Source organism: Sesamum indicum, linkage group LG3 (genome assembly GCF_000512975.1).
Source record: "Sesamum indicum cultivar Zhongzhi No. 13 linkage group LG3, S_indicum_v1.0, whole genome shotgun sequence".
NCBI lineage: Eukaryota > Viridiplantae > Streptophyta > Magnoliopsida > Lamiales > Pedaliaceae > Sesamum > Sesamum indicum.
In genome coordinates this window covers 22,510,896-22,526,432 of record NC_026147.1, presented here as the reverse complement: position 1 = coordinate 22,526,432, position 15,537 = coordinate 22,510,896, and the positions used below count along the sequence as shown (strand labels likewise).

Here is a 15,537-nt window from a genome sequence, read left to right as displayed (position 1 = left end):
AATTTTAGTGAATTTTGACTAATATATAAACTTATTTGTTAGATAAAAGCAAATCTCAAGAATGCTATGCAATTTTTTTTCAAATCACAGGAAATTTACGTGTAATTATACCAAATTTCAAGAATAGAGAGTGTAATTATCCAAAAAAAATTTACATAATCGCAGAAATCACCCAAATTAGCATAGTTTGCAAAATAAAAACACTTGTTTGTTAATACTAAATGGTAAGTGAATAGAAGTAATTAATTGATAACATGAAATTAAGGGGGAAATTCAAAAACAAAAATCATAATACATCACTAACTTTTGTTCATCCATATCCTCAAAAGGGTATATTTTGATGGGACGATTTAGATTTGAGGAAATAATTTGTAAGATGAATTTCAAATAATTTGATGTTAAAGGAAATTGAAATCTAACAATGTTGGATAAAATATAGTTGAATGGATTAAAATCCTTTAATTTTAGAATTATCGAACAAATTCAAATAATTTGTTATTAAAAATTTTGAAATACATAACTTTAAATTCATCCATTCAAATATAGCCTCGTACTAAATAAATTTAAAATCCATTATCACGTGATAAAATATAGTTCAAAATGAAATTTCAAGAATTCAAAATCATATTTTGCAACTTGAATTATCCAAACAAGTTTACAACATAAAAGTTTGTTTTTTTGGTCCCCATCATTATATAAATTATCAATTCATGAAAACCCAAAAACTAAAAATAAAAATAAAATCAAACAAACCCTAAATTTCATGAATCAAACTTTAGAGAGGAACCCTAGAACCAATTCCATAGTTGGCACCACAATTTTCCAACTTCTAAAAAAAACCATAAAAGTCCATGATCCATCCATCAACTTTCCAACTTGACCCACCCCCAACTCCCCACCTCCCCCAACTTTTTGTTCCAACAATGAGGACTCAAACTTTTCCACTTGTCTTTCTTCTTTTTCTCTCTCAACACCACAATATTATTAAATTAATCAATATATTATTACTATAATATATTAATATTTTTAAATTAATCAATAAATTTAAAATAAACAACAAAAATTAAAATACTACTATTTAATTAAATTAAATACCTATATTTATAGAACATGAACTAACAAATTGACGACTTGGGTTCCTTTCTTCTCTTCAATCGTCTGCAAAAATTATGTTTATACTCTGATTTAGATTGATTTGAAATTATTTTAGAAATAATTAAAGAATGTTTAGTTTTGTACTCAAATCTCATCTAAATATATTAATTTTTTTCGAGAGGCAAGATTTGTATTATTTCAATTATTATTCAATTTTGCATTTATTTTGTAACAAAAACTTTCCAAATCTTATTTTATGGACTTTGGAAACTTTTCAATTGTGCAGTTCATTCAATTTTTTTAAAAAAAAATATAAAACTATCATTAATTATATATCTAAATATGCAAGAATTTTTCTTTGAAAACTTAAATTTATTGAACAACTAAAAGAAAAAAAGATGTATATATTAAAACATCAACATAGATTTATTAATTAAGAAATCAAAGCAATCTAGTGAACAACTTTAGTATTAGGTTTGCAAGAATGGAAAGTGGATGGTATATGGGTCTTTGAAATTGAAAAAATACTTATGGGTTTACTATATATCAAAATTAGTAACTTTTAAAAGAATTTATAGTGATTGATAATTGCCCCATAAAGAACAATTTCGTGGATGCTCCGGAACCCTTCAATTGGGAGGGTTTTTTTGGAAATAGTGGTACGGTTTCGCCGAAAGGTCTGTCATCGGCAACGATTCGTTTGAAAGTTCTTATCTACATCCAGTTAATTTGAATCAATTACGTAACAAATTTAATACACTTGTGATGTAATTATTGTATAATTTATAAAAAATGATCAATTATATTATTAATATGATACACTAATTATATAATTGATTGAGTTTTATCAAACTTTACTCGGGTATGAATTCTAAGATTCGAGCATTTGATAAGAATTCTTTGGAAGGTAATACTATATTCTTCAGAGCCCCATCTTCTTGTTTTTTCTTTTTTCTTTTCCCTTTTAATTTCCAATTCCTGATGAGTAGATATAGCATTCTAGAAAATAAATTTATGACCACTAACAAAAGAAGAAAGAGAGCAAGAAGAAGTTGCCAAAGTGGTTGGGACCTTATTCCCACTACACCACACTCTTCCAAGAAAATGCTACAACCAAAAGAGCTTCTCCACAAAAACTACAAGTGAGACCAAAGTTGGGTTTTCATATTCTTAGAGGGATAATTAAGGCTACTTTATATTTATTCTTAGAGGAATAATTATGGTTATTTATTTTTCATTACAAGGCTCATTTTTAGTCCAAGAGCTTTTGGTGGGTTGAATTATTCAACTCAAAAAGTACAAACTATTTTTTACTTTGTTATATAAATAACTCATATCACAAACTAAATAGATCATATAGTATTGTACCAATCAGAAAGAACTAACTTAAATTAAGGTATTTAGTCATTATACATGGTTTATGAGGCATCAATTTTTTAGTCCAAGTGTAGGGTTTGCAAGATGTTATATATATATATATATATATATATTAAACTTGAGATATGTTTAACTTTTCTTTAAAACAGCATGTCAGTATGTGCCAACAAATATGTATAATTAAGATGCTTATAATAATAATTATACTAAGAAATCATGCAGCCCAGATGTTTGGTGGTGTTTCTTATAATTTAATATTCCAGATGCGAGCCAGATGATGCAAGGCCTCTCGCCCCTATCACACGCTCACAGAATTTCAGATTGTCCATGTTCCCATGATGACAAACCGTGACCCAATCAATTCTTATCAACCTGCTACCATGTTCTTGGCTATAGCCACTCACTTATTTGTCCCTGTAATGCTTTTTGAAGCTTTCCCCTTGCTTAATAACTTAGATCATCATCTTAGTTTAAATTATATAACAAATTGTTCTGCACCATGCATACATTATAACAATACAATCTTCCTTAGGGGGGAGGGAAAGAATAGAAGACAACCCGCGTCCACAGAGGACATTGCACACGCTATTAGAACCCTTTGCAGTTCGCACTCACCACAGGCTGGCTGGAGTAAAACAGTGATCTCAACAGCAACTCTAGCCTACCGCCGCGTCATGTAGTACCTAACCAGCTTCAACCCATCACGGCAGCTGACTCATCCCAACCATCATACAATTCAAGGTATTTTGACTCATCATTCTAGCCACCGAGGTTGTTGACTCATCTTCTCTCTTCCAAACTCATCTAATGCACCATCCCTGTCACAATATGTTCAAGAAAAGTCAAACAGGTAGTAATTTTTACTGATATCAAGTAGAACACTGATACTAATACTAATACTAATACTACGGCTACTAGTACGCCCGATGAAACAGACGAGGTGACTTTGATACGCTATTCACAACAATCAGACTTTGAGCGAGATATAATCAAAGGTTCTATGCGGGCTCAAAGTAAAATAGTTATTTAAAAATTGTTTCAAACAAATGCACATTCCCCTCTTTTTTTGGACAGAATCAAAAAATTGCATCTTTTTTCTTTTGATATCTCCGGGTTGATTAAACTAATTTTTAGAAATTGGTTGGGGAAAGGAAAAGCATTCAAAATTGTAGAGTATACAGAAGAGCAAGCAAAAATAGAATAAAAAAAAAGAGAAGAACAAAATAAAAGAGCAAGCGCGAATAGAGATAGCAAAGTTCTGGGATACCGTTCTTCCATTTTCGCAAGGAATAAGAGGTTGCATGTTACTAACTCGTTCTGGGATACCGTTCTTCCATTTTCGCAAGGAATAAGAGGTTGCATGTTACTAACTCGCTCTATTTTTAAAAAATATATTCTATTCACTTCATTGATAATTGCGAAAAAATATTAGACGTATATTCCTATTTCAACGTCCTGAGTGGTCTCAGAATTTCCAAGAATTGAATAGAGTAATGCATGTTAAATGTACCTATAATGGTGTTCCATTATCCGAAACAGAATTTTCAAGAAATTGGTTGACAGACGGTATTCAGATAAAAATCTTATTTCCTTTCTGTTTGAAACCTTGGCACAAATCGAAACAACAATCCTCTCAAAAAGATCTAATGAAAAAAGAAAAAGATAATTTTTGTTTTTTAACAATTTGGAGAATGCAAGCTCAAGTTCGTTTTGGATCGCCCCGACAACGACCTTCCTTTTTTAACCCATCTTTAAGGAACTCAAAAAAAAAATTGAAAAATTAAAAAATAAGTATTTTCGAGCTCTAATAGTTCTCAGAGAAAAAACAAAACAATAGGTTATGAAAAGTGTTATTTTTATAAAAAACATAATAAAATAACTTTCAAAAGTAAATCCAATTTTATTATTTCGATTAAGCGAAGTAGAAGTATATGAATCGAGTGAAATTAAAGAAGAAAAAGATTCCATAATCAGCAATCAGATGATCCACGAATCATTTAATCAAATTGCATATCCGAGTAATGCTAAAAGATTCAAAAAAATGGCAAAATATTGCCGACTCATCTTGGTGGCACCATGGCTACTAAAGCGTCGACAATGTAGCTTGTCAAAAGACATGGCTGGTTACTCATCTAACTATTGTGAGGAGGAGGCGACCAACTTATTATATTGTACCTGGCTCATCCCTCGGGACATGTAGCTGCCGACTTATCTACCTTGTCATGCCAGCCAGCTTGCTACTTATGCGAGATATAACTTGCGCTGAATAACTGCAACTTAACATTTGCTCTCTTACATGGCAGCTGACTTGGTATATGATCACGGCTGCTGACTCATACTTCTGCCTGCATGGCACAGACTCATCAGCTCGCACGCCCACAACATGGCATCTCCGCTGGGACCACCACCCGTTCAGCTGGCAGATGAATCGTACACGGCAAGCAAGGAAAACTCCACCCCGGCTTGGTCGAAGACGCCTACCCACCAAAGTAGACACATGGATCATCACATTTATAGTTCTTTATCTTTTTCTCGTCAACTTGTCAAATTTACACCAATAAATTATCCCTTGCATCCTGAGTTTAGCTGTTATACTCACAAAAAAACTGTTCATTTACCGTTAGAAAAATTATGAAGGGAAGATTTAAAATCCCAACATCATCCATAAAATTTAATTATTCATTGGTGAAACTACGGCCAGCAAAGGATGCGAGATAAAGAAATAGACTTGTTTCTTTACAATGAAAGCTCAAATATAATAAAAGAATTTTATCAATTACATATATTATCGTCACGATTACAAACGGACCCAGGCGGAATCGAACCACCATCCTCTCAATGCATTCAGGCAATTGAGCGCTCTGCCAAATTTGAGCTTATAGATCCATCCCCCAGTTCGAAGTTAAATGATTGATAATTCTATTTTGGACAAATAAAAATTTAATTGGAGAAACATCAGCAGGCAAAAATAGTTTCGTGTTGGAACAACCGACCCCACAAGTCTGAGACCCAGACGAGACCACAAATACATTTACATTGGTTCCCATGAAAACCACGGCGAATGAGCCAAGAGTTAAGGAACTTGTAAAGACAAACATAATTTGATTACTTTAAAAAATGCTTAGCCTACCTAAATGTCAAACTATAAGTCCCATCGACTTATCAAGAGCCTCCAATGTAATCAGCTTACACACCTAACTACCGTCAGCTGATCTCAAGTAGAATTCATCCTAAAAACATAATTAAAAAAAGATAGAATCATTTAAACTACAACAAATTGATAAAACGTTGTACACTTTCATGACATCACAGGGTACCTGTACTTAAACATGATACATGGAGGTAATGTAGAACAATTTTGGTTTACATGACCATGATGAAAAAATATCAAAGAATCCAGAATAGAGCAAGTTAATATTAGACATAACAGACTGACTAGCACATTCACTGTCATAAAAAGGTCGAACATAATTAAATAAAACCTGGTCACCAGCCGCAGGCTCTGTAGGGTTTCCCCAGGTCAAAACCCAATGTACCCACAACTTCCCAGATGCAAGCAAAAAACAGCAAGCTAATTGATGATTATCTTCAGTGAACATTTTGCCACGCTTAAATGCTTTCCTTTGCACCTATCTCGTGTTAGATGCAGCAGAATCATAAATTACGAGTTTCGACGACCAAGAACAAAACCCAAGCACAGCTTAAAACCAGATCTACAAGCCTCAAAACACCAAATTAATGTAACATTAAGAAAACAACCTTTGCTTAAGCTATACCAGCGGAACGCCATCCAACAACCAAGTTAATCAATCCCGCCCACAACCAACAGCTCTGGCCTTTCTGAAAAAGCCAGCATAATAACACATCACACTAGCAGCAATTGCAAAACCTACAGCAGAATTAGATGAAAATTGTAAAACTGAACATAGGCAAGAAAACAAAAATAAATCACAGTAGAATCACCAGATGCTTCTCAATCACTCCCAACTTACAGACAAAGATCAAAACAAAAGCAGATGTTAGAGAATAACATCCTAGCAATTGAAGGACCAAATTGGCTTAAAGTAAGGCACAGGACGTTTTAAAATGCTACTGCAACAATCGCCGAAATAAAATTTCTCTGAGCTTACTTGACAGTGTAGAATACCTGATCAACAAACAATGGAATTCAATAGCCTAGAAAATGAACAGGACATTCCGACTTGGTCTAACAATGTAGAAAAAACTAGAGTAGTCCACTGTGGGGCTCCAATCTTCGACTCTCACAAACAGCAGGCAGCTACATCGACCACAGAAGCAGCATCAAAATATTCAACATCACCAAAATCAGACAAACACACCAGCAGCTTCAGCAGCAGCAGCAGCAGCACAACAATATCAACCTAGGCAGATCTCCGGGGAAGCAACAGGTTCCGAACCATAGTGGAATCTTCAATACTGATAACCAACATCGAATAGCACAAATCTGGAAGGGGCTCTGCTCACCAGGGGATAGGATACACCAGCTCTAGCGATTATCCACGAAGTGAATCCCTGATCTATATGCACATGCTATTGCTTTGAACTATATTACAATAGATGAGGGCTTCCCAACAAATAATTGCCCACATCACATATAGATGATAATACAACACGCAACTAACAATAAACTGAGTCTGCAATTTAAATTAATAATAAATACAAAGAAATCTGCCAAATGTAATGCATAATTGAAGTGGGTTGCCTGGCAACATAAAGTAAGGAACAGCAGAATTGAGTCAGAGTTTTAGAAATTGGGTGTTTGTGAGTAAATTATTTTGGTTCAGACAAAACTTAAGTAGTATACTACAGTTACCAAACTGCTTGCAAGTCAATTCTTCAGTTCACAGAACTCAGTTTATGCACTCAGTACCTATCGAGCAAAACTCTGCTTGCAACACAACAGTTAGAATGCCCATAAAGGATGATATTAAGATTTCTTGACATCGCATTTTAAACCAAGATATAGATCATCAATTGATTGATAGTAAGATTTCTTGATGTTGCATATGAAACTAATATATATACTAGATCATAACATGGTTTATATAAAGATTTCTTGGTGTAGCATCTCAATCTAAAGATTTTATACTAGATTAATATTCCATTTCCCATCCCATGGCAAAATTTTAGATGCCAAGTGACTAAAGAGAGAAAATCTTGGGTTTTCTTATGGCTTTAATCCAAAGTATCAATCAGATAGTTTAACATATAACTCTATAAGACAACAGTCATTACTTATGAATTAAATAACCATCCTGGATGAATTGAACATTAGCTGAGCGCAGCCTAAAAGTATAATTTGCAGATTATTTAATGCGTAAAAAATTTAACTTTAGTTAGAGAAATTGAGTAAGGAATTGAGAAATTGAAATAGCTATCTGAATTACCAATTCAAGTAGGTAAATTTAAGGAGTGACAATCTGTACCTCTTGTATAGTTGATGCCTCAGAAGATGATATCCTTGTATTTGCTTCATCAGAACCTCCTCGGAAATAATTTGGCATGCTTTGGAGTTTGGTCTTGAATGTAGTGTGTTCTCTATATGTCAGAACACACCCCATTCAAGACCAAAAATCTTTGATTGATTGCTGAAATTTAACTGTTGGGATGCAGAACAAAAAAAGAACCAAAAACAAGGGCCAGGACACCGCACACAGGAGGGAGAGCCGGGCCAATCCCCGTGCCATCTCCCCCTCAAAACAAAAAATATCTTTTTTATTATGAGTTGACCTGCCATGCGAGCGCACCCATCATGGCAAAGGTCATTTTGACAACCACATCTCACCTCAACTTCACATCTCTTTTTTCCACAGAATCATTCTCCCTCTCTTTTCTTATACAAGACTTACCTCGCCATATATGAAATATGCAAGAATGTTAAATAAATCACAATCACTTCCCTTAAAAATATAGTTCCTTCAGAACCGTGTATTGCACCAGGAGCTTGACAGCTTGATATCCATCCAGCATCAGGAGATCATTCAAGATCCAGCGACGTTAATTAACAGCGGGAAACAGCATTACAGACGTGCAGTCCAGATCCACGAAATTCCAGCTGACCCAATAAATTACCATAAGCAGAATATATTCGCGAGTTCACCTACGAGAACACAAACCAAGACAACTAAGATATGAAGTGAACAAAGCAAATCATATGCAGGAGGATCAAATGAAAGAAACTAAAGTAGTAACGGCACCATCAAAAATAAATTCACCTCGTAATCATCCACTTAAAAAGGAGAACGCACTTGGCTAAGCGGATCATTAATCCACACCCATATATCACTCCTGAAATTCAAACAAACATATATATAACATACAGATCTAGATCATAAAAAACAACCAAAAACCTCACACACAAGCGGATCCGTGAAAAACCTTTATCGATGTGTTGAACACCGCATCAGATCTACCAACGCGACACCCTTCCACATCCGCAGCCCGAAGAAAATCATCGGTCGATCAATCAACCGGTGAAAACCCAACTGTAAACCGAAGCGCTACAAATCCATAGCCAAAAGGTAGATCGTCTTACGATCTAAACGAATTTGAAGGAAAAAACGATAAAAGAGAAAGCAGGAGAAGTAGATCTAAGAAAGCAACAGAGCCACACCTTGAAGGCGGCCATAGAAATGAAATGATAAGGCATGTAAAATGAAATGCGAAAATGCACTATTTAAGGAGGGGCGTGGCGATCCAACGGCTGAAAATGAGCAGTTGGGTGGATATTTCCAGCGGATGGATACGCGTGAACGGTGTGGGATTTGACTGTGCATTCTTACTAAGGTGCGCTGGAATAATCAATGACCAGAAAAGAAAAAGAAAGGCTGTGAGTGGAATGATCCAACGGCTGCAATTAGATCCAAGCCTGGGGAAGGTTCTGGATGAGGTTAACTGATTGGGACGGGAATGCGGATTCAGTTCTGCTACGTGGTTTAACCTGCTACGTTGGCTAACTTTCAGCATTTTCATTCAAGTCCTTCGACTTTTGTGGAATTAAGATTTTCACCCTGCATTGGTGGGCCTAAGATTTTCATTTAAGCTTGTTTAGTTTTATTTTTACGACTGTTACAAACATATTTGATATGTTGGTAAAAAAATTCAAAATTTATAAATAATTAATATTTTATTCATAAATTGGTTAGCAATTATGGACAGCGGCTTCAAAAATATAAAAGCGTCAAAACAATTGACAAACTTCAACAAATATTTTGACGTATTTATTAAAATATATCGAAATTTCTATCATAATAACATTTTATTAAATGATAGGAATAAGTTACAGTGAAAATTTGAATATTTAAAATTTTAATCTTTTATAATAGTATATATTTTATTTTTTATAATTATCAGTATTCTAAGTGTTAAAAATTTTGTATTATTTCTTTTTTTGTGTAAACCAAAATTACCAATGTAAAAATATTGATATTATAAGACTAAAACAAATGATATTTGATGTTAAGTGTTTTCAAGCGAGCAAATATCGAGAATTTAATGAGTTTGATTTAATATTTTGAAAATAACAAGATACATATAATAATATATTTCAATGTAAGAGCAATATTTTTTTTTCCGATATATATTTTCTTATAGTAGTCATTCTATGCTAAAAGTTTTCATTCGTTAGAGCCATATTGCATTAATTATGCCGTACTAATAAGTGTGGTATATTTAATATATATGTGTAAAATTTTTAAAATGTATTTAAAGTGAAATCTTTATAAATATTATTTAATTTTTGTAGAGTAAAAAGTGGTGAATTTCTATATATAGTACATAAATATGATTTCCCTGTTAGGAGTGAATGAGAACTGCTTGTGCAATGAAACTGAGTGGATAGAGGCAGAGTTTCCTCCTAATCCAGGAGCTCATAAATCTAAAGCTGAAACCTCTGGCATTGCTTGGAGTGGAATGAAAGCAAGTTATTCCAAGTTTCCACCAAGATCCAAATTCCCCATGATGTTTACATCAACCTTTCGTGAAGTAGAACATTTTTCCACCTTCATTTTGATTGCCTTTTCCCCACATTCCATCTCACCAAACACTGAGAGAACCTCCCCACCAAAGTGTGAAGCACAATGCATTCCCTCCTTCCCCATGTGCAGAAGGCTAAAACCCAGATGCAATCAAAGAATATGGGATTTTATTCCCACACCTCTTAAGCTGTTATCTCCAGTTTCTAGTTCAGTTGCCATCCAGATTTCAGTATCAAAATCAGGTTTCTTGTAAAAGCCAATCCTTTTTCTTATTTTGCAGTTCCCTTGAATAAGCAGCATGGCAACAAAATCAGACTTTGCCCAGAAGCTGCTAACTGATCTTCGCCTGAGGAAGGAAAGGATGGCTGCCGCTCAAAGTTCGAGTCGACAGTCGGGGCAAACATCTAGAGGTAAAATTCTGGGAGAGTTCTTTTTTCCCTGCAAGACAAAGCATGTGAGGTTTCAGTTGATAACTGTACTATCTGTTCTAGCATGCAAGTTAAGTGTGTAATTTCTTTTTACTGATGTAACACTGAATTGCGTGTGTTGCCATGCTTCGCCAAAGCAACATTTTGAGGGAATCATATAGTTTTCCACTTGACACTATGGGGTAGGAGAAGATTTAGATCAACCTGAAAATTTGTTCCTTGAAAAGATATGCTAGAATTAAGCTATAAGGCACAAACACCCACAGCCTGTTGACACTCCCTTCAATGAAAGAAACGGTTATTAATGACTGTATAAGAATTAAACGCGAATGGAGTGTGCACTTAAAGTATTTGAAAAACAGACTGTTTGAGAAACACACCAGTATATATAAAACTATAGTTACTTTGTCGATTAGTACTAATTCTTTCACCTTACAGATCATGAATTCTATGGAGACAAATACAAGGGACATGTCCCCTGAAGAAAAATGACAAATATGTGATCAAAACCTTGTCTCTGCATGGCTTTTGATATTGCATTAGAGTTCCCATATTTCTTGCCATTTAAGATCTCATGCATCTCTGAACCAACAGTTGTGCATGGAAACCCTGGCCGGACATCCAGAGGTGCCCGTCAAATAAATGCAGTAGAATCTGTAAGTGTTAATTCCATTCCTCCCTGCATATTACTTTTTCCCCCCAGAAATTGTTAGTTGGCTACACGAAATGAATATGGCTTATCTTATTAGCTCACTGCACTCTTCTTTCTCGCAGGCTGGTTCTCGAACAGGGAACACAAGCAGAAGGTCTAATGGAGGCAGCAGATCGATCAACATCAAAGAATCTTCAAATCAGATTGTTCTCTATGAAAGTGGGCAAAGCTCTAGACAAGTCAGAGATCTCTCGATGGCCATAGCTTTTGCCTTTGAAAATAGTGGAAATCTCAGTAAAATTGGTGTTTCCAGCACTAATCCTCTGGTAAATTTTTTCCAAAGATTTGGTCCAAGATCATTGCACAGTCAGAAAATGGATTTGACCAGCTTCAACGATCATAGTCTTTCATCCGGTCAGTTTCCTACCATCTCTCACATTCATATCAATGAAATATCAAAAGGAGTTCAGAAGCTGAATCAGATTTTAAGAGCTTGCTCCGATGGCCTTAACTTCGATAGAAACTCAATTGAAGTTGGGAAACAGTTGTTGAAAGGTGCCATCGATTTGGAAGAGTCCCTAAGAATGCTCGTGAACTTGCAGGAAGCTTCAAAGTACGGGAATGGGGCTCAGAAGAAAAGTCGTATAAAGTTACTTGAAGAGGATGAGGATGATCAAGATGACAATCATAAAATAGCTGACCAGTGGAAACTGGATCGTCCTAGGTTTTCCTTTGATAAATCCTCAAGGAATTCACGCGCTGTCCAAGGTGCAACCAGACTGAAACAACTGGCTTTATCATATCCTGATAAAAATTCAGAACAACCTACTGGTAACTCAGAGATGGTTCTGCATAGAACGTCTACCAGCTATGTCCAAGATTTGAGTCTTTCTACACAAGTGAAGCTAAGTAGTAAAGCAAGTTCATCACAGACTACACAAGAGAAGGGAAGAATTTCAAATGTCATTGCTAAACTTATGGGCCTTGACGAACCCCCACAAAAGGAAGATTCCATACGCATGAAAAATGATGTAAAAGAGAAGGAAGGGAAACAAGTGAAAGTTTTGAGGAAAAGTAGTAAGTCATCCGAAACTTTGAACAGAGAGAACAGGAATGAATCTGTGCTCAGCACTGACAAAAAGTCTATTCAAACCAACAATATGCCACCAGTTAGGGATTCCAAACTTAAGCTTAAAGTTGAAAAGATCCAGGAAAACCCAGATGGCAGCTCTAAATTGGTAAACTCTGAGAGAAACCAACAGAGGAAAGATTTGAAAATACTAGGAGTTGGCGTGGAGGCAGTACCAGGCCCAAAACTAGCAACCACGATGATGAACAAACAACAAAACCATGCCATTGGTGATCAAGTAAATGGACTTCAAATTTCCGAAGGTAGTGAGAAGAAACAAAATCTCAAGAAGGAGAAAGAAAGCAAAATCATTGAGGGCGGAAGCAAAGTGCCAGTCTTGAATACTGAGCTGCAGCAGAAGGCAGAAAACAGCAAAACACTCAAAGCTGAAGAGAAAAAACATAATAGGATTGAGTACAAGGTAAGCTCAAATTCAACAGAAAAGAGGAATGCAGATAAAGCCCTCCTGAGAAGTCAACAAAAGCCCCAGGATCAACACCTTCAAGAAAGGGTGATTAGAAGAACTGAACATTCAGAAGACAAGCGTCAGGCAGATCAGAAAGACCAGCAGATTCAGAAACAAAATATGATGGCCAAAAACCACGAGGGGCAGCAAGTGGAATCTGGAGTTGCTTCAATATCCAATAAAAGCACAGCCATCAATTTGCAGAAAAAGTTTTCACGTGAGAAATCAGCACCTCGTAATGCGAGATCAGCGAAAACCATTGAAAAAGTTCCCATGAAAGATCCGACAAACGGAAGAAATCCAAATGTTGCTTCCATGATTGATATCTCTAACAAGACTGCATCAAATCAGGAACATTACAAGAAAGAAGACCAAAGCCATTATTCATCTCCAAGAGAACCACTACCTGATATAGAAAAGGAAAGCAGCAATCCGGAGCTCACAAAAGAGAAGCGAATTGAGGTCTCAGCCACACAGAAGAAGGCAATTCCTCGGGAAGTTCAGAGAAATGAGATTCCTCGGAAGATAGACATGCTGATGACTAGAAGAAATGCAACTGCGAATCACTTGACAAGACCAATGAAACAGCCGGCTAACATGCTGAAAGATTTGAAACAACAGATGCACATAAAAAACCGTAGCTCTAAACAAATGGAAGAAGAAAGTGACAGTCAGGTCAAGGAAGGAAAAACAGGTATAAGGATCCATAATGCATCAGAAATGACAACTGAACCAGTGAGGCAAGAAGACAAGTTACAAAATGAAGCTGACCAGATGATCATATTAAACAATTCAGTAGCAGATGAATGCCAAGTACAGAACATACAGATCGTATCTACTCTGAATGACGATGTAAGTTCACAGCACACTTTAAATGGAGTTCCATTCAAGTTTAAGACTCCAAATGTCTTATGGAAACTGTATTGGCTTTTTGCAGTGTGACTCTACAATCTTAAATCCTGGAAAATTTTCTGACGATCTCCAGACAGTGGAACAACCTTATGCTCTTAAGGATGAAAACAAACTCAAACAATGTGATCAAAGCATAGGTCAGAAGCTGTTACTTCCCTTCGAGGGCAAAGCAAAAGAAATCAAGATTTTGTTTCTCTTTCACTTTTTAAATCCCATAATTAACTTGCATTCTCCCTTTGTATCCTTTATGGAAGAACTCAGTCCATCTTTCTTCATATCATAGCAAAAGAACCATTACTTCTTATCGTCCATCTTTTCATTTATTGGAGTAAAGTATAATTTCTTATTACCAAATTGCTTTCTGAAAACTTCAAACCACCTTTTTGATATTCCAGATTGAAGTTTTGGTAGGATATCTAATAAACTTAATGCTTAGCCTTTGACATTGCAGGAGACAACGAAGAAAGTACAGAACCATACAATCTTTCCCAACACAACTACAAGCAATGTCCTGCATCGGTAATACAAGAACTACTGACAGAACCTGAAAAAGACCTCAAGGAGATAATAATAAAAAGTCAGTTGTTCCTGAGTACAGCAGAGGCACTTTTCAAGCTCAATATACCTGTCAGCTTTCTTCATGTGGGTGATCATGATTATGAAGTTGCGGAGAAGAAGCTCGTCTTGGACACTGCATATGAAGTAATGAAAAGAAAAGCAAGGAGATATGAGGTTACATATCATCCCTACACAAAAACCAACATAAGTTGCACCAAGATAAGGTCTTTAGACAATTTAGTCAAGCAACTGTGCAAAGACTTGGAAATTCTGAAGTTCTATGGTGGGCATGGGAATGATGTAGCAGCTGGCCTATATGAAATGCTCAACAAAGACATTTATAACAAGGGTCCAGATGTGAACAACATGTGGGATTTTGAATGGAGCAACATGATGTCCGTGTTCCCTGAAAAAGAAGACGTCATAAGAGAAGTCGAGAGACACATGATCAATGGATTGCTCGACGAGATAACCAATGATCTCGTACTTATTACTGTTTCAGTTTGATTATCTGAGCCGAATTGATTTACTTCAATTCCCAGATTCTGAGTTAGTCTTCAATCAAAAAATAATGTTTTGCAAATACATTCAGATGTACACCATCTTTTTTTCTGTATCATGCAGCAAGAGATAACTGTAGGATCAACCAAACCCAAAAACAAAGTGGAACTAGCAGAAATTCAAGAAGCAATTATTTCATATTATATGGCATTTCGACTTACTATCAGCAAAAATTTCATCAGCGGAAGCCGAGGCATTTCATCTAAAAGTACACTTATCCGCTACTTGTATAAAAAGACAAAGAATTCTTTCGGATTATGTGAACAAAACTACTATGTATGATTATTCTATTCCTTTTTTATCTATTTCTCTCCGATTGAGCAGGGCCTACTACACTATTAGTAAGTGGTAATTCAACGTCA

At 35.5% G+C, this 15,537-nt stretch overlaps 1 protein-coding gene and 2 long non-coding RNA genes across 11 annotated transcripts; 2 read left to right on the top strand and 1 right to left on the bottom strand.

Annotated features, from left to right (window-relative positions):
• Positions 3,262-9,224, bottom strand: LOC105159240. Of its 9 annotated transcripts, none has more exons than XR_002286774.1 (7): positions 8,872-9,158; positions 8,709-8,781; positions 6,620-8,593; positions 5,955-6,361; positions 5,603-5,702; positions 4,648-4,949; positions 3,262-3,276 (listed from the first exon to the last, which is right to left on the bottom strand). It is a non-coding gene; the product is annotated as an uncharacterized LOC105159240 (long non-coding RNA). The 9 variants fall into 9 exon arrangements; XR_002286773.1 differs by having other exon boundaries at positions 3,276-3,290; XR_002286772.1 differs by lacking the exon at positions 3,262-3,276 and having other exon boundaries at positions 4,455-4,949; positions 8,872-9,157.
• Positions 3,323-4,526, top strand: LOC105159239. Its single transcript, XR_847573.2, has 2 exons — positions 3,323-3,768; positions 3,828-4,526. It is a non-coding gene; the product is annotated as an uncharacterized LOC105159239 (long non-coding RNA).
• On the top strand, positions 10,255-15,228 carry LOC105159238. Its single transcript, XM_011076232.2, has 5 exons — positions 10,255-10,879; positions 11,492-11,553; positions 11,672-13,996; positions 14,082-14,193; positions 14,508-15,228. The coding sequence occupies exons 1-5, from the start codon at positions 10,768-10,770 to the stop codon at positions 15,119-15,121; spliced, it is 3,225 nt and encodes a 1,074-aa protein (XP_011074534.1). The 5' UTR covers positions 10,255-10,767; the 3' UTR covers positions 15,122-15,228.

Coding starts and splice junctions, on each gene's coding strand:
- LOC105159238 (XM_011076232.2), top strand. CDS start 10,768: ATGGCAACAAAATCAGACTTTGCCCAGAAGCTGCTAACTGATCTTCGC. Junction 10,880..11,491: donor GTCGGGGCAAACATCTAGAG/GTAAAATTCTGG, acceptor CTGAACCAACAG/TTGTGCATGGAAACCCTGGC. Junction 11,554..11,671: donor AAATAAATGCAGTAGAATCT/GTAAGTGTTAAT, acceptor TCTTTCTCGCAG/GCTGGTTCTCGAACAGGGAA.